General features: G+C 41.1%; 2 protein-coding genes across 2 annotated transcripts; both read left to right on the top strand.

The window, feature by feature from the left end:
- Positions 1-1,065: 1,065 nt before the first annotated feature.
- Positions 1,066-9,099, top strand: LOC310746575 (vomeronasal type-2 receptor 26-like; the record flags this gene model as incomplete). The annotated part of the gene is made up of 4 exons (XM_083580467.1): positions 1,066-1,902; positions 5,296-5,523; positions 5,915-6,041; positions 8,198-9,099. 4 exons carry the CDS (start codon positions 1,066-1,068, stop codon positions 9,097-9,099), a joined length of 2,094 nt encoding a protein of 697 aa, XP_083436593.1.
- Positions 9,100-11,086: 1,987 nt separating this feature from the next.
- Positions 11,087-19,630, top strand: LOC310747362 (vomeronasal type-2 receptor 26-like; the record flags this gene model as incomplete). Its single annotated transcript, XM_083581726.1, has 6 exons — positions 11,087-11,172; positions 15,371-15,662; positions 16,101-16,955; positions 17,650-17,877; positions 18,223-18,349; positions 18,729-19,630. The coding sequence occupies 6 exons, from the start codon at positions 11,087-11,089 to the stop codon at positions 19,628-19,630; spliced, it is 2,490 nt and encodes an 829-aa protein (XP_083437852.1).
- Between the last annotated feature and the right edge of the window lie 2,696 nt (positions 19,631-22,326).

Raw genomic sequence — 22,326 nt, 5'->3', positions numbered from 1 at the left:
GAGGAGGAATTAGCAGTGGCGTAGCGTGGGTTGTCAGCACCCGGGGCAAGGCAAGTAATTTGCGCCCCCTAACCCGTGGATTTGCGCCCCCTAACCCATGGATTTGCCCTAACCCCAGATGTTGCGCCCGGTGCGGCCCGCCCCCCCTGCACCCCCCACGCTACGCCACTGGGAATTAGACACTCTGCCCGTCAGGCAATTGACAAAAACTCTCCTCCCTGCAAGAGAGGGGAGTGGTTGTGGGCGGGAGCCGAGCACCGCCCCTAGCAGAGGGCATGAGCCCCCTGCCCCTGCCTCACCTGGCTGGCGCCCACGCCCCCTCGACAGACAACCAACCAGGTGCCTGGAGGGGGCGTGTTCGGCAGCCTTTTGCTGCGGCGCCAGCCTCTCCCCGGCCTCATTCTTCGTCGTCTCGCCGCGAGTCACCCACCCTCCACTCCCTTTGAGTTAGGGCTTAGGTCTTTGGCCTTGCTATGGACCTTAGGTTGGTCGCCCTGGTTGTCTAGGGGGCCTGGTAGGAGTTTTTCCATTTGGCATTAGGCTTTTTGGTTTTTACGCCTACCTCGTAGCAATCGTCACAACTTTTGTGGTATTGGTGGGTAGGTTAGGCATTGGAATAATGTGTTGTGGTGTGTCGAAGAGCTAGGTGTGGCCATCGCCTATGCCTTCAATTTAGGGGTATTCCGTTAAAGGAATCTGGCGGTCGTGTATCTCTGTCCGATGCCTGCTTGGCGGGAGGCCATGGCATGACCCTCGGTGACATCAGGGGAGAGCCTATAGTTGGATTAGCATTAACAGGCTCCACCTACTGGTGAATAAACCCACTTGCTTGAGAGATCCAATGCCTAAGCCAATACCTTTTCACTGTGAAAAGCTTTAACAAAAACTGGGTGGTTGCTGATGCAGACTGAGATCCTTGTGTGAATGAAGATGGATGTTCAAATGCACATGTCAACTGCATTTCACCATGCATAACACAGCTATATAAATTGAGGGTGTTTTTTTTCTCTCTCTCCATTTTCCCAACAAATATCTCTTTAGCTCATATATGGCCCCACTCCAGTGATGAATACTAAAATCCCAGGACTACCTTTTTACCAGATGGCCCCCCCAGAAAGCCACCAGTTTGCAGGGATTCTTTCTTTGCTTCTGCATTTCAAGTGGACGTGGATTGGGGTCGCTGTGGTTGACAATGACAATGGAGAAAGATTTGTACAAAATGTGCTCCCACTCTTTTCAAACAGAGGTATTTGTTTTGCCTTTCTAGAAACAATCCCCAAATTTAGTTTTCTCACTGAAGGATTCACTCTGATGCAACAAGGGGCTAAAATACACGATAGAGTGATGGGTAGCAAAGCCAATGTTGTGGTGGCCTATGGAGAAGCTTCGACCACTATATTTTTGAGATGGCTTCCATATCTATCAATGCTTGGGAGCACGAAAACGAACGTAAAAGGTAAAGTATGGATATCGACAGCCCAAGTGGAGTTCAATTCATTGGCCTTTCAGCGGGATTGGGATGCAGAAATATTCAATGGTGGTATATCCTTCAGAATTCACTCCAATGATCTATCAGGATTTCATCAATACATTGAGAGCAGAAACCCTTTGAATGCAGAAGGTGATGATTTCATCTGGGATTTCTGGCAACATGCGTTTGGCTGTGTATTTCCACATCGCGTTCTGGATGATGTGATGGGGGATATCTGCACAGGAATGGAGAATTTAGAGAACCTTCCTGCATCTCTCTTTGAAGTGACAATGCAAGGTCAAAGCTACAGCATCTACAATGCTGTCTATGCCATGGCACATGCTTTACATACCATGTCTTTAGCAATACCCAAACACTCACAAATGCTGAGTAGAGGGAGACAGAAGCTTCAGAAGCAGCAGTTTTGGCAGGTAAGGGGCAAGAAATCCATACATTGCATGGAATATATACTAGGTTTTGATTTCCCTAACCACTAACCATTTTGTTCTCCTCCCTGCCCTTCCTGGCAGTGAGAAAGGAAAACTAAATTTTAATAATACTTTCCACAGATATAATTACATAATTCTGTTACAGTATAGAAAACAAAGAAATGTGATTTGAGAGTCTTTCAAATTTTGCACAATACTCCTTGTTGTTTATGAACAATGTGTATGCTGGCAACTCTGCTAATTTTGTAGCATCCCTGTTTGCAATATCTGGGTCGTAAAGGGTGATTGTATCTTCCTTCAGTCTTGTACTTCATAACTGTCCAAGTATGCATGATGGCCAGTACACTTTCAGCGTTGAACTCTACATGCATACATTGTCCATGTACAGATGCACAGAAAGACATTTATTTACTACTTTATGTACCTATTCACACACCCATTCATTCCTTTTCTCTCTCTCACTATTACCCCCAATTGTCAGTTATGATCTCATTCACTAAAATATGATGTTGGGAGGAATTAACACTTCCCTCTCCAGGACAGTGTGAGCTCTCGTTGCTCGGTCCCTGTTCCTGCCCACCTAGCAGTTCGAAAGCATGTCAAATGCAAGTAGATGAATAGGTATCTCTCCGGCGGGAAGGTAAACGGTATTTCCGTGCACTGCTCTGGTTCACCAGAAGCAGCTTAGTCATGCTTTTTTTAAAAAAAAAAGATATTTATTGAAATTTTACAGACAAAAGAAAGTTACAGAATAAGAAAAGAAAAAGAAAAAGAAAAAAAATACAAAAATGCAAAGAAAAATACAACATACATGAAAAAATAAAAAAACAATTAAAAACAGATCAATCTTTTCGTATCTTATATTTCAATTACTTGTTTCCTGACCTCCTCACACCTCCCTTTTTTGTATTCAAATTCACATAGTTAATTCAGCAAATCCTTTCCCTCTTTAATTTTATCTTAATTCTTAACATATTATAACTTTATATTTTCATCTAGTTATCAGTCCATTTTTACATATTCTTTTTAACCTTATTGCTAAAGCCACTTCATTTCAATCCAGCATCATTTTAGCATTCATTAATTTTACAATGTTTCTGCAAATAGTCTTTAAACTTCTTCCAATCTTCTTCCACCAACTCTTCTCCCTGGTCTCGGATTCTGCCAGTCATTTCCGCCAGTTCCATATAGTCTATCACTTTCATCTGCCATTCTTCCAAGGTGGGTAAATCTTGTGTCTTCCAATACTTTGCGATGAGAATTCTTGTTGCTGTTGTTGCATACATAAAGAAAGTTCTGTCCTTCTTTGGCACCAATTGGCCGACCATGCCCAGGAGAAAGGCCTCTGGTTTCTTCAGGAAGGTATATTTAAATACCTTTTTCATTTCATTATAGATCATTTCCCAGAAAGCCTTAATCTTTGGGCACGTCCACCAAAGGTGAAAGAATGTACCTTCATTTTCTTTACATTTCCAACACTTATTATCAGGCAAATGATATATTTTTGCGAGCTTGACTGGTGTCATGTACCACCTGTATACCATTTTCATAATATTCTCTCTTAAGGCATTACATGCCGTACATACCTGTGGTCCACAACTGTTCCCAGTCAGCAAACATTATGTTATGTCCAACATCTTGTGCCCATTTTATCATAGCAGATTTAACCGTTTCATCCTGAGTGTTCCATCTCAACAGCAAGTTATACATTCTTGATAATATCTTAGCTTTGGGATCTAACAGTTCTGTTTCCAATTTTGATTTTTCCACCTGGAAACCAGTTTTTTTGTCCAAGTTGTAAACCTCCCTTATTTGATAATAATGAAGCCAATCTCGCACTTTATCTTTTAGTTTCTCAAAACTCTGCAATTTCAGTTTGTCACCCTCCTGTTCCAAAATCTCCCAATATTTTGGCCATTTGGCCTCCATATTGAGCTTTTTCTGAGCCTTCGCTTCCATCGGTGATAGCCACCTTGGGGTTTTATTTTCAAGTTAATCTTTAAATCTTGTCCAGACATTAAACAATGCTCTTCTGACAATATGGTTTTTAAATGCTTTGTGTGCTTTAACCTTGTCATACCACAGATATTCATGCCACCCAAAAACATTGTTAAAACCTTCTAAATCCAAAATGTCTGTGTTCTCAAGAAGCAGCCATTCTTTCAACCAGCAAAATGCTGCTGATTCATAATAAAGTTTAAGGTCTGGCAGGGCAAATCCACCTTTATCCTTTGCATCAGTTAATATTTTAAATTTTATTCTGGGCTTCTTGCCCTGCCAGACAAATCTAGAAATATCTCTCTGCCACTTCTTGAAACAGTCCATTTTGTCCAAAATTTGCAATGATTGAAATAAAAATAACATTCTTGGCAATACATTCATTTTTATAACGGCAATTCGACCAAACAAGGAAAGCTTCAAATTTGACCATATTTCAAGATCCTTTTTCACTTCTGACCAACAGTTCTCGCAATTATCTTTAAATAAATTTAAGTTTTTAGCGGTCATGTTAACCCCCAGGTATTTTACTTTCTTAACCAGTGTTAAACCCATCTCCTTCTGAAACCTCTCTTTCCCAATCGGTGTTAAATTTTTCTCAAGAACTTGTTCAACTTAAATCCTACCACTTGACCAAATTCCTGAATCAATTCTAATACTCTTTTGGTACTAGATTCTGGCTCCTGTAATGTCAATACTAAGTCATCTGCAAACGCTTTAAGTTTGTACTGTTTAGCTCCGACCTGAATACCTTTAATCAGATGGTCCCTTCTAATCAGGTTTAGCAAAACCTCCAGGACCGAAATAAAAAGCAATGGGGAAATTGGGCAGCCTTGTCGTGTCCCTTTCTCCATCTTAAATTCTTCTGTCACCACGTTATTAACTATCAATTTTGCCTTTTGTTCTGAATAAATTGCACCTATACCGTTTTCGAAACCTTGACCAACCCCCATCCCCTGAAGATTTTTCTTCATAAAACTCCAAGAAATATTATCAAAAGCTTAGTCATGCTGGCCACATGACCTGGAAGCTGTACACCGGCTCCCTCGGCCAGTAAAGCGAGATGAGCACTGCAACCCCAAGGTCATCCGCGACTGGACATAACGGTCAGGGGGCCCTTTACCTTTACCTCCATCTGAAGCCTGTCAAACAAATAGGATTCCCTCCCCCAACCACCCACCCCCACACACTTTAGACTACACCTTAGCAGTGCTAATGGGGAGTGGAGTATAGAGAACACTGCAGACTATGTGTGAGCCTAAAATAGGCTACATGTATGTTGCAGGCAGCGGGGCTACACTCTTTGCACTAGAGCTCTCTTTGAAACATTCAGATCCACCCTCTTCTAAATGCTTGCCTTCTCTCTTTTGATTCTAGCTCCATCATTTTCTGAGAGGTGTCTCATTTAACAACAGTGCTGGAGACACAGTGTCCTTCAATCAGAATGGGGAGGTAATATCTACCTTGGATGTGATCAACTGGGTTATTTCCTCCAACCAGTCCTTTCATAGGGTAAAAGTTGGGAGGATGGATCCTGAGGCTCCTCCAGACCAAGCCTTCACCCTTCATGAAGATGCCATAACATGGCATGGATGGTTTAATCAGGTGGAGTCACATTCTTAGCTAATTCAAAAGAGATTCATTTTTCAATGAGCAATTGTTCTATGCTTTGATGTCTAAGATAATGTTCACTGGAGAATCAGGAAACTTACAAAATTCTCTCTTTTTTTTAGTGGATGTAAATTCACATATTTGTCCAGGATCAAATTGTGCACACTTTCCATCCCAAAGGGGGGGTAATATCATGCAATCTGGTAAAATATGTATAATATCTCCTTTGTATTCATTGTTTTAATACAGACGATGATGAATTACTCTCTGCAGAGCTGATCTACGGCTTACTGAAATGTTGTGACAATTTAGCAACATAGGGAAGGTCTCCAGAACCTGGCCGGTTCCAGATTATTCTCATGTTTCTCCTTCATTTACTGGTTAGGTTCGGCCCCTTTCTGTCTGTACTGAGAATTGTCACGCAGGATCAAGGAAGAAAGTGAAGGAAGGAGAACCATTTTGCTGCTATGATTGCATCCCATGCCCAGAGGGAAAGATTTCAAACCAGGAAGGTAAGAGAAATACACAGAAATTTGGATCCAGATACAGTACTTCCATTGAGTTTCCCTTAAAAAGAATGGGACAAAGCCTCTCCTCCTCCCAGAGGGCAGAGGTTGTGAGCGGGAGACGATTCCCGTGTCATGCAGGGGGCGCTCCGCCCCCTGCTTCAACTCCGGGGTTGGCATGTCACGCCCCTCCTTGGTTGGGCACCCAATAGGGAAGCTCGGCGGGGGCGTGGCTTGCCGTTCAAATGCATCCGCACCAGCCATCCCCGCCATTGCACACACATTTTCTTATGACTAACTGGTCCACTTGCTTTCAAGGGGACCAAATGTTACCCACTGAGGTTACTTCCAAGCATTCTCTTTATTAAGCCTTAATTCTGATTTGTGTGCTCAATGTTTACATGCCATTTGTTTGAGAAAAAACAGAAGCAGCTGTTTATTGTGTACTCATTCTGCTTAGTTTGTGCAAATGTTAGAAAAGGTTGCATCAAGCAAATGTACCATATTTTTCCGTGTATAAGACGAGGGTTTTTGCTTTTCAAAAATAGTAAAAAAATGGGGGTCATCTTGTACACGGAACATGGGCATCCTGGAGGATTTGTTAAACTCTTTGAGCATATGTCCAGGATTTTGGCTTGGGCGGGCTGAGGCGGTCCCTCCTGCTGCCATTCCCCCTTTCTCCTCCCCCTCCGGGCTGCATGCTAATGACTGGCTCGCCTCCTGAAGCCCCTGCTGGCTCAACCACCGGAATAAGAGCGGCTGCCACCGCCACCACGGAGAGCTGCCTCAGCTACCTCTCCTTGCCCTTCTTTCCTTTTTTTCTCGCTTCCCCTCTCTACCGCCCTGCCCCATGCCCTCTCACCACCTTCCTCAGCTTAGTTTGCTCGACGGCATAGCCCGGCACAGAGTGAGTGCTGCCTTCCCCTAGCTCTTCCTCGGTATCCTACTTGGGAGCCTCCTTCCCTTCGCTTCCCCGGAGGCGATTGCCCAAAAAAAGATAAACACAGATCATCCTGATTTTCACTTCTATTTTTGGGTTTTGCTTCCTTAATTTTGGGTTCAAAAGAATAAGGGTAGCCTTATATATGGGGGCACCTTATACATGGAAAAAATGGTAATCTCAAATTTTCCAGTGTACTTCCTAATCACTTTCCATATTGTAAAAAGTCTGTGCTTTTTGAGGTGGGGCATTCTTGTGCAAGAGCTCCAAATCCACTTTAATGGCAGAACTTGAATTTGCATATATGTGATTGAATCCCACACCCAAATAATGTAATCTTGATGCACCCTATATATTCAGTAACCATGCATATTTAGTCAGTACCTCATCTTTTCCTTTGAGATCTCTCCAACTTAATTATGTAACCAGCTACCATTACTTTTTCACAAACATGGGATAAATTTAGCATGCCTTTCTTATCATACCTGCTTCCATTTTTGAACGTGCCTCAGAATTCAAACAGCTTCTACTGCATGTTTTTCAATTTTCTCAATGGATTTTGCAGACCACCCATTGCTCCTCAGTTTTCGAACATTTCAGAAGTCGAACGGTCTCCTGGAGCAGATTACATTCGAAAACCAGGGTTCCACTATATTATCTTGGTGACTGAACAGTAATTAGCTTGCTAAGTCTACATTTGATTAAGAAGCATATATACTGCTTTCGGAAAATGAAAGAATTTTAATTTTATCTTCTGAATATGTCAAGTACAGTGGTACCTCTGGTTACATACGCTTCAGGTTACATACGCTTCAGGTTACAGTCTCCGCTAACCCAGAAATAGTACCTCGAGTTAAGAACTTTGCTTCAGGATGAGAACAGAAATCATGCTCCAGCGGCGAGGCAGCAGCAGGAGGCTCCATTAGCTAAAATGTGCTTCAGGTTAAGAACAGTTTCAGGTTAAGAACAGACCTCCGGAACAAATTAAGTACTTAACCCGAGGTTCTGTAAATAATATTAATGTATAATATAACTGCAAGTACTTGAAAGTCATTTTTAATGAATTTATGTATTTCTAAAAATGATTTTACGTTGGGAATATTAATGTAACCAAAATATCTTCTGAATTACCAAGTCATGTTACAGCTTTTGAGCATCCCTCAATGTTGATGTGATGGATGGAATGTGTATTAACTGGGGACTGTACCTTTCATTTTTCCAGATATGAGTGACTGTGATAAATGCTCAGACAAACACTATGCAAGCAAGAACCAAGATGCATGTGTTCCCAAGGATATAAGCTTCTTGTCTTATGAAGAACCTTTGGGCATCAGTTTAGTCTGCTTTTTGCTTTCATTTTCTCTGATCACAGCTCTGGTGCTGGGTACATTTGTGAAGCACCATGACACTCCCATAGTCATTGCAAACAACAGGAACCTCACCTACACTCTCCTCATTTCTCTCCTGCTCTGCTTCCTTTGTGCACTGCTCTTCCTGGGCCAACCAGAGAAGCTGACATGTCTCCTCCGACAAACCGCTTTTGGCATCATCTTCTCAGTGGCTGTTTCTTGTGTATTGGCAAAAACCATCACTGTGGTTCTGGCTTTCATTGCCACCAAACCTGGATCCAGGATGAGGAGATGGGTGGGGAAGGGATTGGCCAACACCATTGTCCTTTGCTGCTCCTTTGTCCAGGCAGGGATCTGTATTGTGTGGCTAGCAACCTTTCCCCCATTTCCAGATGTTGACAGTTACTCAGTGGCTAAAGAAATTATACTAGAATGCAATGAGGGGTCTGTGACAATGTTTTATGTTGTTCTGAGCTATATGGGCTTCCTGGCAATTATTAGTTTCATTGTTGCTTTCCTTGCCAGAAAATTACCTGACAGTTTCAATGAAGCCAAGTTCATCACTTTCAGCATGTTGGTCTTTTGCAGTGTTTGGCTATCCTTTATTCCATCCTATCTGAGCACCAAGGGAAAATACATGGTTGCTGTGGAGATCTTCTCTATCTTAGCCTCTGGTGCTGGACTGCTGGGTTGCATCTTTTCCCCAAAATGTTATATTATTGTTTTCAGGCCTCACCTGAACAATAGGGAGCAGCTAATAAGGAAGAAAAACTAAAGAAAGGGGGGGGAGACTGTCCTTTTCTAAACAAAAGGGTGTTTGTGCATTTTTCTCTCTGTGTATACATCAAATATTTGTGCATACATATATATAAAGGCTTATACATATTTCACTGTTGTCTAATTCTCCTTGGCTGGGAAAAAAAATCACTTGGAATCCAAAAAAAGCACAGAAAAGTCCCTTGCTTAAAAACTACAGTTGCAACTTTCAAATCTAGATGAATGCAACTAATTCCCACCCAATCCACACTTTCTTCTTTTATCTACAAAAATAAAACCCAGTTTTTTATATATGATCAACACATCAATTATACAAGATTTCCTATAAATTTGTGTTCTAATATTTACCTCATTAAATAGAAAATAATATGGAACAAGATGCCTACGAAATTAATTCAGCAAAGATTCATCTATTTCTCCCCTATTTTTAAGATACTCCTTAGGTGATATTATACCCTGGTAATTTTACCATCCATTAACTCCAATCTGTCCCCTAAATGCAGGTGTTGTTTTTTTTATTAAAAAAAACACCCCGTAGTGTCACATATTTCCACTTTGGGGAGTTTGTTTTCCTAGAAATTAATTTAATTACCAAACCAGCACTGATACCAGTTCCTTCATTAGCATTACTAGGGGTAAGAGGTGGGCCAAATATAGTTTGGATAAATAATTGATTATGTTGTTATTGATAGCCGCCAGTATGAGAATATGGAAATGATGAGAGGAACTAAATAATGATGTATCGTATCATCAAATCTGGTCCAAAGCTACTGCGGAATAAATAACTCAGCAATGAAGGTATAATACAGGACAAACAAACAAAAACGTTTGGGGGGGAATGTGGGCAATTAAAAATATGTTTATCATTATAACGATGTTCAAATGCTTCCTTTGAAATAGGCTGCAATTTGGAATGCTTAGTTACTTTTAAGTGAGAATATCATAAGACCTCGAGGACCATTTCCTGATATTTATAAATAAAGCATTTTTACTACCCTCAACTCCAGTAATTATTTTCAACAAATTTTCGTGACTCAAGCTAGATTTGCACTTTCTTTGTATGTTTAAATTTCCTTTACATTCAGTTCTGTTGTTTTTCTTTCTTTCCTCTTCTTGTGTCACTGAAATAAATATTTTTGTTTAAATGAATACTTTTTAAAAAAAATGCAAGACTCCAGAGAAGAAAGCCAATCTCTTTTACTTTTCCCCTTCTCCTCAAAAATAATAAACTTTAAGGGCTACAAAACAGATACAGATATGCTGTAAAATGGTAGTTTTGCTTTGAACAGAAATAGATATACCTCTCTGTTAACTGGGAAGGTATAATCAATCTTAAATAGGTACCATAATTTTTTCCTCTTCAAAAGAGAGTTGCTACTTTTTTGTATACTGTATCACATCTTCTAGGAGATACTATTATTGCTCTAGCATTAATAATAATCAAGCCTTGTGCCTTACTCTGCAGTTCAAGAGATTTGATTATATTGCATTATTGGCCTGTTACTCTATATTTTTACATGTGCTTGACTAACATTTATCCCTCTTCTGTAATTGTGAATTATATTTGCTTCAGTAAGGAGAAAGATTGATCAAAACTAATAGACTAAGATTCCGTGCTGAATCCTAAATATTCAGTAAGCTGAATACAGAGGAGGAGCTCTGTATTGGTAGCTGTTTCTGGAATGATCTAAGGGACTGCTTTAACCACTGAACCAAGGGTTTGATACATAAATAAATACACTTAAAGTTTTACCATGAGCAAAGCTATATTTGTCACACATCAAACAATATAAATCAATTTTACAAAAGGATCAGGGTCAGCAAGGCCTGCAGCAGCCATCAGCAGAAACATTTTATACAAAAGACACCAGTTTCTCAACTGATACAGGTTATATCGTTTGGCAAAGACCAATGAAAGCTGTTGGGAAAGTGGATAGCTGATGCTTCAGTATTAAGCTACTTTCCACCTGTGTCATAGTTACACTATGCTGGTGAAGATCAAAAGAAGGAGTCTGGAAAAGGTTGCACCAGTGGGGTTTAGCAATCAGCAAAACTGTCCTAGTAGCCAGAAGTATGAATGGAGAAGCACTGGAGTCAGGAGCAAAGTGTGTTCACTAGATGGAGTAGGTCAACAGCATCTCTTGAGTCTCTCCAAGAAAGACAGCCTAAGGCTTAAATGCAGGCTATTTGGAGAGGCAGAGCTTTGATTTCAGTTCTGCATTGAGATATTCATATTTCTATGATGTTTTTGTCTGAGTTGGGATCAGGACATAATGTTATGCATCAACTTTATTGTTTTAAGTTTGTTTTGGAGTAAGTTCTGTTAGTAAAGCTTTTGAACTATATTTTTTGACCGGGCAATTTTTATTTCAAGAAGTATCAGTTTTTACTCATCCTATTTTTAAAAGATGATGCTGTTAAGGTGCTACACTCAATATGCCAACAAATTTGGAAAACTCAACAGTGGCCAGAGGATTGGAGAAGATCAGTCTACATCCCAATCCCAAATAAGGGCAGTGCCAAAGAATGCTCTAACTACCGCACAATTGCACTCATTTCACATGCTAGCAAGGTTATGCTTAAAATTCTACAAGGCAGGCTTAAGCAGCATGTGGACCGAGAACTCCCAGAAGTGCAAGCTGGATTTCGAAGGGGCAGAGGAACCAGAGACCAAATTGCAAACATGCGCTGGATTATGGAGAAACCTAGAGAGTTCCAGAAAGACATCTACTTCTGCTTCATTGACTATGCAAAAGCCTTTGACTGTGTCGACCACAGCAAACTATGGCAAGTTCTTAAAGAAATGGGAGTGCCTGATCACCTCATCTGTCTCCTGAGAAATTTGTATGTGGGACAAGAAGCTACAGTTAGAACTGGATATGGAACAACTGATTGGTTCAAAATTGGGAAAGGAGTACGGCAAGGCTGTATATTGTCTCCCTGCTTATTTAACTTATATGCAGAATTCATCATGCGAAAGGCTGGGCTGGATGAATCCCAAGCCGGAATTAAAGAACCTTTTAATGAGGGTGAAAGAGGAGAGCGCAAAATATGGTCTGAAGCTCAACATCAAAAAAACGAAGATCATGGCCACTGGGCCCATCACCTCCTGGCAAATAGAAGGGGAAGAAATGGAGGCAGTGAGAGATTTTACTTTCTTGGGCTCCATGATCACTGCAGATGGTGACAGCAGTCACGAAATTAAAAGACGCCTGCTCCTTGGGAGAAAGGCGATGGCAAACCTAGACAGCATCTTAAAAAGCAGAGACATCACCTTGCCAACAAAGGTCCGTATAGTTAAAGCCATGGTTTTCCCAGTAGTGATGTAAGGAAGTGAGAGCTGGACCATAAAGAAGGCTGATCGCCGAAGAATTGATGCTTTTGAATTATGGTGCTGGAGGAGACTCCTGAGAGTCCCATGGACTGCAAGAAGATCCAACGTATCTATTCTTAAGGAAATCAGCCCTGAGTGCTCACTGGAAGGACAGATCGTGAAGCTGAGGCTCTAATACTTTGGCCACCTCATGAGAAGAGAAGACTCCCTGGAAAAGACCCTGATGTTGGGAAAGATGGAGGGCACAAGGAGAAGGGGACGACAGAGGACGAGATGGCTGGACAGTGTTCTCGAAGTTACAAACATGAGTCTGACCAAACTGCAGGAGGCAGTGGAAGACAGGAGTGCCTGGCGTGCTCTGGTCCATGGGGTCACGAAGAGTCGGACACGACTAAACGACTAAACAACAACAACATTGCTTCCAAATGTACAATATTAATAACCTCAATAAACAGTTTGTTGCTGTTATTTCTGGTGTCTGTTTCTTGATATGCCAAATCCAAATGCCTCTTGTCATGGTGAACAGCAGCAGGAACTGATAGAGCACAGTTCTGGGATGTTTTTTCTCCAGAACAGGAGTGGTGTCATCTGCCGCAGCACAAGGGCAAATGGTGGGGCTTCTCTGCTAATGCAAAGATAATGAACCTTTCAAGTTTTGCTATTGCTTGTGAACAAACAGCATACAAAACTCAGAGATTAGGGAAAACTGTTAAGCAGAGACAGGATTTTTTCTTTTGCTAGTCTTCCTCATTTATACTAACAGTTTACAAGTATTTTATATTTTTAATTAAAAGCTAAAGGTTGCCTTTTATCTCACTAAATATCTTTTCTTGAAGCTAAATATGGTTGGCATGTTGAAATTTGAAAAACCATGCTGATGTCATGGACTGGCTAGATGCAGAAGAGTGGTAGGGTGCATCAGCTGTTCCAAGGGGAAGAAGACTCAGATCCAGGAGATTGGTGGTCGGATGATGATGAGTAGTCAGATGGAGAAGAGGGAGCAGGCTGAGAGGAGGAGGTGTCACAAGCTGAAGGGGTAACAGTGTTTAGTGAGCAGGAAGAGGTTGTGGCAAAAGGCAGTCCAGAATCAAAGGCAGAAGCAGAGACTGGAGTGGGGGCAGACAGCTGAGGAAGCCAGGGAGTCTCACCCTCCTGCTGTGACCAGCTCCCCTCCTCCCTGGTCTTCTAAAACACAGAAGGAATGAAGAGGGGGGAGGAAAGAGAGACAAGAGGAAAGAGCCTCCGGTTGCTGGGGAATGGCCTAGGAGAGGAGCCTTAGAGAGTAGTGGAAAGGCAAGGATGTTCAGTCCTCACAACTGCCTCATTGGGGCAAGACCTATTGGGATGAATTGTTGTGATCATTATGCCTGCGTTGGTTTGGTTTCTTTAAATAAGAAGCTAACCTCACTCTCACTGGGTGTTTTATTAGTGACCTACTTCTGACTCCAGTTCCTGACAGCTGAGTTAAGAATTCAAAGGAGTCAATGAAGCTCTCTCTCAAATAACTACTATACACAGAATTGCTGTCATGCCTAATAATAATAATAATAATAATAATAATAATAATAATTTATTATTTATACCCCGCCCATCTGGTTGAGATTGGCGGCTCCCAATCGAGTGTTAAAAGCAATGCAGCATTAAATATTAAAAACTTCCCTAAGCAGGGCTGCCTTCAGATATCTTTTAAAAATAGGATAGCTGCTTATTTCCTTGACATCTGATGGTAGGGTGTTCCACAGGGTGGGCGCCACTACCGAGAAGGGTCTCTGTCTGATTCCCTATAACCTCACTTCTTGCAATGAGGGAACCACCAGAAGGCCCTTGGTGCTGGATCTCAGTGACCAGAGCTGTGAACCCAGGTTGCCATGCCCTTATACCAACTTGCTACATATACCACTTTACACTTTGGAATCTCCTTTGGCTACAACTTCAAAATTCCTCTCTGCACTACGGCTCCTATATTATATAACCAAGGGGAATTTAAGATGACAGTTCTGACTATTCTCCAGCAATCCTACAGGGAACTCAGCATTTTAACTTAATAATCACCTTCCTATAGTCAAAAGGACTATAATTAATTCTGCTGCTTCTCAAATCCATGGTGCAATTTCAGTGGCCAATGTAAAAACTCAAAGCAAAGTTTGTGGGAAATGTTATAAATATAGCCTCTCGTGAAATTAAACTACTTTTCAGGTTAGCCAGTTTTAATGTATTGACAGTGCTGTAGAAGGGATTACATGAATATGTGGATAAAAGTTAGATGTGCCCTTGTATGGAAGACAGCAGTTTTTGTTGTCTTGCAACTAGCACTATTTACTCAAAAGACATGTCAGGTCCACATAGCAAACTGCAGGATTCAGTATATACATAAGCCACTTCATAAGTACCATCAGTCAGGAGATTTTATCATTGGTGGCATTGCTTCTCATGGTGGCTTCCTCTCCAATCCAGCAGCCTTCACTGAACAAGTCCCACAGGAGTTGCCTGAAGAGCTTGTGTAAGAACTTAGCTATTATTATTTACTTCTACTTATTTTGTCACTGAAATGTACAGTCCTAGAACACTTGCTTGAGCAGCAACTCTATACATACATATTTGGGAATAATTCCCTTCAAATCCATCTCTTATTGAAAATAGAGAGGATGGTGGTATTAGGTTTAGGAAGTTAATAGAATACCAAAAGGGGAAAAAATCTCATTGTTCCACATGGAAATGTATAACACTTTATTGAGAGGCATCCATTCTTATAAACTTTCTGCAACCTGGTAGAATGAATAGGAAAACTTCTCTTCTGAAGCTGAAATCTGATTCTTTCATCTTATGGTCCTTATTAGGGCCACCTCACACTAAAATAATTAACTTCTGAGTTTAAATGCAAAGTACTTAGCAGTACGAAATATCATTTTGACAAAGATTGCAACTCTTGTTCTAGGGTGGTGCCTAAGGGTTACCAGCATATCCTGGCCTTAGCATTTGCAGTAAAGGAGATCAATGAAAACCATCACATCTTACCAAACGTCACCTTGGGCTTCCACATCTATGACAGCTATGTCAATGCAAGGAAGACCTGTCATTCCACAATGCTACTTTTATCCACACTGGAGAAATTTCTCCCCAACTATATATGTGATATCCAGAATAATCCGACAGCTGTCATTGGGGGACTTGACACTGAAACTTCCCTTCATATGTCAACTATCTTGCATCTCTATAAGATTCCACAGGTAGGGCACTTCTGTCTGTGTGTGGAATATTTGAATCCAATACCATTTTCATACTTCCTTGGTCTTTCCAGATTTGGTTTTGTGTGGGTTGGAACCAGAAGGGGGTACACTAGAAATGGATGGGTGGCCCTTCCTTCCTTCCTCTTCTCATTGTTCCAAGACTAAGAAAACCCTCATAAATAAGGATGGGGAATGAAATGATTGTCACATGATAGTCACAAAGTATAACTGAGATTCATAATGACACAACCCTGACTACTTGTCTGATTCAGTGTAACACATCTTCTGATGTCCCTTTATTAATTGGTTTGTGGTGAATACCAGCTGATTACCTATAGCCCCTTTTAAGGGATAATTATTCATAGGATATGATGCCACTTTTGATATGTTAAAATAAGAATTTCCAACCTAACATTTATTTCTCCAATCTCTCCTTAGCTAACATATGGCCCTGCTCCAGTGATGAATGATCAAACCCCAGGATTTTCCTTCTACCAGATGGCCCCCCAGGAACGCCACCAATTTGCAGGAATTCTCTCTTTGCTTCTGCATTTCAGATGGACATGGATTGGGGTCCTTGTGATGGATAATGACAATGGAGAAAGATTTGTGCACACTGTGCTCCCAATGTTTGCAGAGAGTGGTATTTGCTTTGCCTTTCAAAAAAAAATTCCAACAATTAGTTTTGCCACTGCAACTGATGACATGATTCAAGTAGGGGCAAAATTGCATGATGAAATAATGAGCAGCAAAGCTAACGTAGTGCTGGTCTATGGAGAATCTTATGCAATGATATTTTTAAGATGGCTTCCCTATCTAAAAAACATAGTGCCTGTGACAATGAATATAAAAGGTAAAGTGTGGATCACAACAGCCCAGGTGTTATTCACTTCATATAGCTTTCAAAGGAATTGGGATTTAGATGTGTTCCAAGGCACTATATCTTTTGCAATTCATTTGCAAGAACTAGAAGGTTTTCATCAATATGTTAAGAGCAGAAATCCATCCATTACAGATGGAGATGGTTTTCTCAGGGACTTCTGGCAACAGGCCTTTGGCTGTCAATTCCCAAATTCCATGGCTGGCAAGGTGCAGTGGAATATTTGCACTGGAGAAGAAAAGCTGGAGAGTCTTCCTGGGGATTTTTTTGAAATGAGTATGACAGGCCCCAGCTATAGCATCTACAATGCTGTTTATGCCGTGGCCCATGCTTTGCATGTGTTGACCTCATCTAACTTCAGAGGAATGGTTCACAAAAAGAGACAGAAGGATTGGAACCAACAGTTTTGGAAGGTAATGGGCAGAAGTTTCTCACCTTGCATAGCACCTTGGAATAATGTTTTTTCCTCCCAAAAACTGGGGTTCCTCACTGCTCTGCTCTTTGCTGCCTGGATTTACAACTTTCTGCATGGGTGTGAGAAAGAGGAAACCAGTGTTGTAGCTATACTTTTCAGTTAGTATGAAATATTGAATTGCTTGCAAATTTTAGCTAAACAATGGTGGTACTACACAGATGAAAGGGGAATAGGTCAATGAGCTTATTCCAGCAGAAAATGTCCATGGTGGGGGGTGGGGCTGTGAGATCCCACACAATCAATTCAGATGCGGCTCCAATTCCAGCCAGGAAGCAGTGATGGCAGCCAGAGGCATCTGCATCACTCTCCTAGCATCCCCTATTCCACAAATGCTTCATCAGATCAAGTGATCCCACACTGCTCCTGAGAGGTAGGACACTGACAAAAACAACAAGAAAGCAGGATGTGTGTCAGAGAAAATTTATTGGAAAATACACCATATCAGGCTCCATTCATTGACTCTGGGCTCCATTCAACATTAAATGAGAAAGGTTTTCCTGTGTCTTTATAGGAACATGCCTTTATAGGAACAAGTTTCACCATCTCTACAATAGATCTTTGTTTGAAAGATCAAAAGTCAGTCTTCACTAAATTCCTTCCTTTGTTTTGTTTTGTTTTGTTTTTCAATCTAGCTCCACCGCTTTTTGAGAAGTATCACATTTAACAACACTGCAGGAAATGAGGTCTCCTTCAACCAGTATGGAGAGGTACTAAGTGGCTTGGATATTATCAACTGGATTATTTCCTCCAACCAATCCTTTCATAGAGTGAGAATTGGAAGAATGGACCCAAAGGCTTCTCCAGATCGTGCATTTACCCTTGATGAAGATGCCATAACATGGCACAGCTGGTTTAACCAAGTAGGCTCCAAGTATCTCCTGTTTCAAATGAGTTCCAGTATTGAATGAGCACTGGGGATCGGTCCAGATTTCTAAAACTGCTTTCCTTTGAAAATCATATACACCCACTGAAGTGTGTGCACTTGGTTATACAGTGATCTGCCCAAACACCTCCATATCGGTGGAAAATAAAGGGTGTTTATACTGGCTTTCAGTGAACAGCAATGCTTTCTCTAGTTCGGAAAAATATCTTCTATATCATACCAAGTAGTTTCTCCCTCTCCCCACACAAAGATACCCAGAACCAGAAAGATTTCCTAATAATTATTCTTTTTATCATCATTATGCTCTTTCATTATGGTTCAGGTTCAGCCTCATTCCGTATGTACTGTGAGTTGCCAACCTGGATCTAGCAAGAAAGTGAAGGAAGGGGAGCCTTTTTGTTGCTACGATTGCATCTCATGCCCAGATGGGAAGATTTCAAACAGGGAGGGTAAGCAATAGACACAGACGGCAGGATTCACTTGCCATTACTTGCCCTCACCTCCAAATGAAATAAATGCAAGCGGTGTAAGTTTGCTTAAGTTATTCTGGATCAAACACAAAGGCTGCTGTGTTCTGTTTTCCAGAGGAATGTTTAGAATGTTATTGAGATGTTATCAAAACATTTATGCCACATTAAGCCCCAAATGGATGACCACATCATTTTCAATGCAGCATTCCTATTTCCACTCTGATGATACTTTATATCCATCGAACAACTTTATAGTATCAACACTGACGGTTTCACTGGATTTTAATGGATACGTGAAATGAGAGCAATTATGGCATGCTGTTGAAATTAATGGCAATAAACATCTTTCTTTCTCCAGATATGAATGACTGTAATAAATGCTCAGATGAAAACTATCCTAGCAAGAGGAAAGATACATGCATTCCCAAGGATATAAGCTTCTTGTCTTATGAAGAGTCTTTAGGCATTAGTTTAGCCTTCCTTTCTCTTTCCTTTGCTTTAATCACAGCACTGGTGCTGGGAATATTTCTGAAGAACCACAAGACTCCCATCGTCAAAGCCAACAACCGAAACCTCACCTACACTCTCCTCATCTCCCTACAGCTCTGCTTTCTTTGTGCTTTATTATTCATTGGCCAACCAGAGAATGCAACATGTCTCCTCCGACAAACTGCTTTCGGCATTATCTTCTCAGTAGCTGTTTCTTGTGTGCTAGCAAAGACTATCACAGTGGTTTTGGCTTTCATGGCCACCAAACCAGGTTCCAGGATGAGGAAGTGGGTGGGGAAAAGACTGGCCTACTCCATTGTTCTTTCCTGTTCCCTTATTCAAACAGGCATTTGTATTGTGTGGCTGGCAACCTCTCCCCCATTCCTAGACGTTGACATGCACTCACTGACTGATAAAATTATACTAGAATGTAATGAGGGGTCTGTGACTATGTTTTACTGTGTCCTCATCTACATGGGCTTCCTGGCAATTGTAAGTTTGACTGTGGCTTTCCTTGCCAGGAAGTTGCCAGACAGTTTCAATGAAGCCAAGTTCATCACTTTCAGCATGTTGGTCTTTTGTAGCGTTTGGTTATCTTTTGTTCCTAGTTACTTGAGCACTAAAGGGAAATATATGGTAGCCGTGGAGATCTTCTCTGTCTTAGCTTCTAGTGCTGGGTTGTTTGGTTGTATTTTCCCCCCAAAGTGTTATATTCTTTTATTGCAGCCTCAGCTGAACAACAGGGAACAGCTTATCAGAAGAAAAGAATGAAGTTATTATTGTGAGTTCTTTGTTATGGAATGTTGATTTATGCTGATGTGTTTTATGGATGTTTGTGTACAGCACAATATTTGTAGTTCCCTTTTCTTCAGCAGCTTAACGGAAATTTTATCTACAAGACTTCAGTCTCTCCCAGTTGAGGAATGTGTTTGGAGAGCAGAATCAAGTCTACAGTCCTTCTTATTCCGTGCAAACAGAAAACAAGTCATGGTGGAAGATGCCAAAGAGCCATCTACTCCAAGTCAAAAAAAAAAAAAAAGTAGGAAGAGGAGCATGTCAAATGCTGCCCACTCCAGTACATCACCTTTGGCTCATTTGCAGTCCTCCTTGATTTTAAATTATTGTATGTGCATTGGGGAGCCTTTTCATGTCATGATACACTAGTTGCCTCTCTTACTATAAAGCTTATGGTGCGTTGTATGAACCTGAGAGGGTGGGGCTTTGCAGTGTGATTCAGCTTCCTCTTCTATATTTGTTCACATGTGAGTGGGGATGTCAAAGCAATCTACTGAATTCTCACGTGTATAGCCTTCCTCCCACTTATTCAACCTTCAAAAAAGTATTTTCCACCTTGGTTTGCTAAAAGAAAGAAAAAAATATAAAAAATTAAATCATGTATCCATTATATGTAAACAGAAGTGTAAATTGCTCTGCAATACACATTATTTAAGTATTTATGCATTTAAATCTGTAATACTACTTTATGATGAACATTTGTAACTATTGACTTCATTTATATTTTGCTAGTTTAAAAAACACCTTCTTTTTAACCCTGAATTTTATTTACAATGTTAATGTACATGTTATATTTTATGTAAAATGAGTAGAGGTTTTATTTACAATTAAGCGGCATACAATATCGTCTCTCTCCTGACCTGTGTCTCATATCTTCATTATTTATTACTAGAGATAGTCAATATGCACTAAGGCTTCAATGCTAATTCTGTCTGATCAGAAGTAATTCCCAATTACAATTTACAATTAAGCGGCATACAATATCGTCTCTCTCCTGACCTGTGTCTCATATCTTCATTATTTATTACTAGAGACAGTCAATATGCACTAAGGCTTCAATGGTAATTCTGTCTGATCAGAAGTAAGTCCCATTGACCTCAAGGGGGCTTATTCCCAGGTAAATGGAATTAGGATAGCTCCTTTGAACCACTTCCTTTGCTCCTCATTTTTCTTTCCTTATGGAAAAAAGTGGTCTCTTTTTTTACCTGTGTGTTTCATCTGTGCTCCTCAGTTAAAGCGTGAGGCTCAATGAAAGGAGAACCATCTGGATTTGACTATTCATTTTGATCACCAACCCCACCTGATTGGTGGTTGGCATCACTCTTTACAGAGACAAAAACCAAAGAGGGATCAGGAAGCAAGTTTTGTGAAGTGATATTTAATATACAAACCAAACAAACCAGGATTTCAGTTTCTGGCATTTGAGAATTTGGAGGAGGGGAATTGAAATCATGTATCACCTATCTTCTTTTTTATACCATGCAAAGTTATAAAGAACTCTGGTGGATCAGATCAAAATCCAATCTAGTCCAGTTCAACCACAAAAATGACCCTTCCCACTGTAATGTAGCTGATAAATAGGAATAGCCCACATCCCACCATGACCACACCAGGCCGCAACCTCCACTCCCCACAATTCTGGAAATAACAGGCACTATCAGATTTAGCCTCTCCCCAGACCACAAATCAAGTGCATGGCACCTTCGGGTCATTTGCAGCCCTCTGTGAGTTTGCAGTCTCTATCCACAGTGAGAAGCCTTGTCCAGTCATGGTGCACAGTCAGATCTTTGGCTGTGTTATATGTGTTAGAGTCTCCGTAAGCTGCTTAGGTTTGATTTACACTTAAACAATATACAATTTCTGTTAAATAAATTATTAAAACACTCCTTGACTGATAATTGGTGCTCTCCCAACATGTATCCCACAGCCTGGTTGTTCTTTGCTAGAGACAACCAATATGAACTACAGCTGCAATTCTTATTGCCGACCTACTCACAGTGCCCCCCGGCGGTGAAAGGCAATACCAACAACAGGTGTAAGCAAACTGCACATGACAACATTCTGGGATTTAAAATTAGCCACAACTTTTATTGATTACAAATGTAGGTAGGCTTTGATCCAGGCATTAGGCGCTTATCCATTTTCCAGCTTCCAGGTGGACGCTTGAGCAGGGTTGTGTCTGGCATAGGAACGGGGGGGGGGCAGAGCAAGCATGTTTTCTCCTACTCTGGAGGGTAGGACACGAACCAATGCCTTCAAGTTACAAGAAAGGGGATTCTGACTGCACATCAGGACTAACTCTCTGACAGTAAGTGTTGTTACGCAGCAGAATGGGCTCGCTTGGGAGATGGTGGACTGTCAGGAGCGGGTCTCAAGAATAAATCACACAAAGTAAGTGAAGTTAACTCCTTATTAGAAGAAATAAGGTCTGCTCAGAAGTGCCATGCCTAATGAGCACAGCAACTCTTCTCGTTAGGTCTCTGCTCCTCCCTCTTTATATCTCTTCTGGTCCAAGGAGATGGGGAGGGGACTTCTTGCAGCAGGAGGGGAAGACACCTGGCTTCTTCACCAGCCAAACTTATTTCTGCTGTTTTGCCTTCCTCCTCTCCTGCTTCAGCTTCTGATTCTGATTCTGGACTTCTCTCTCCCACCGACTCTCATTGCTCACTAAA

The sequence above is a fragment of the Podarcis filfolensis genome (assembly GCF_964270895.1).
Source record: "Podarcis filfolensis genome assembly, chromosome: 13".
Classification (NCBI taxonomy): domain Eukaryota; kingdom Metazoa; phylum Chordata; class Lepidosauria; order Squamata; family Lacertidae; genus Podarcis; species Podarcis filfolensis.
Note: the sequence above shows the minus strand (reverse complement) of the source record. Positions and strands in the feature narration are given on the sequence as shown.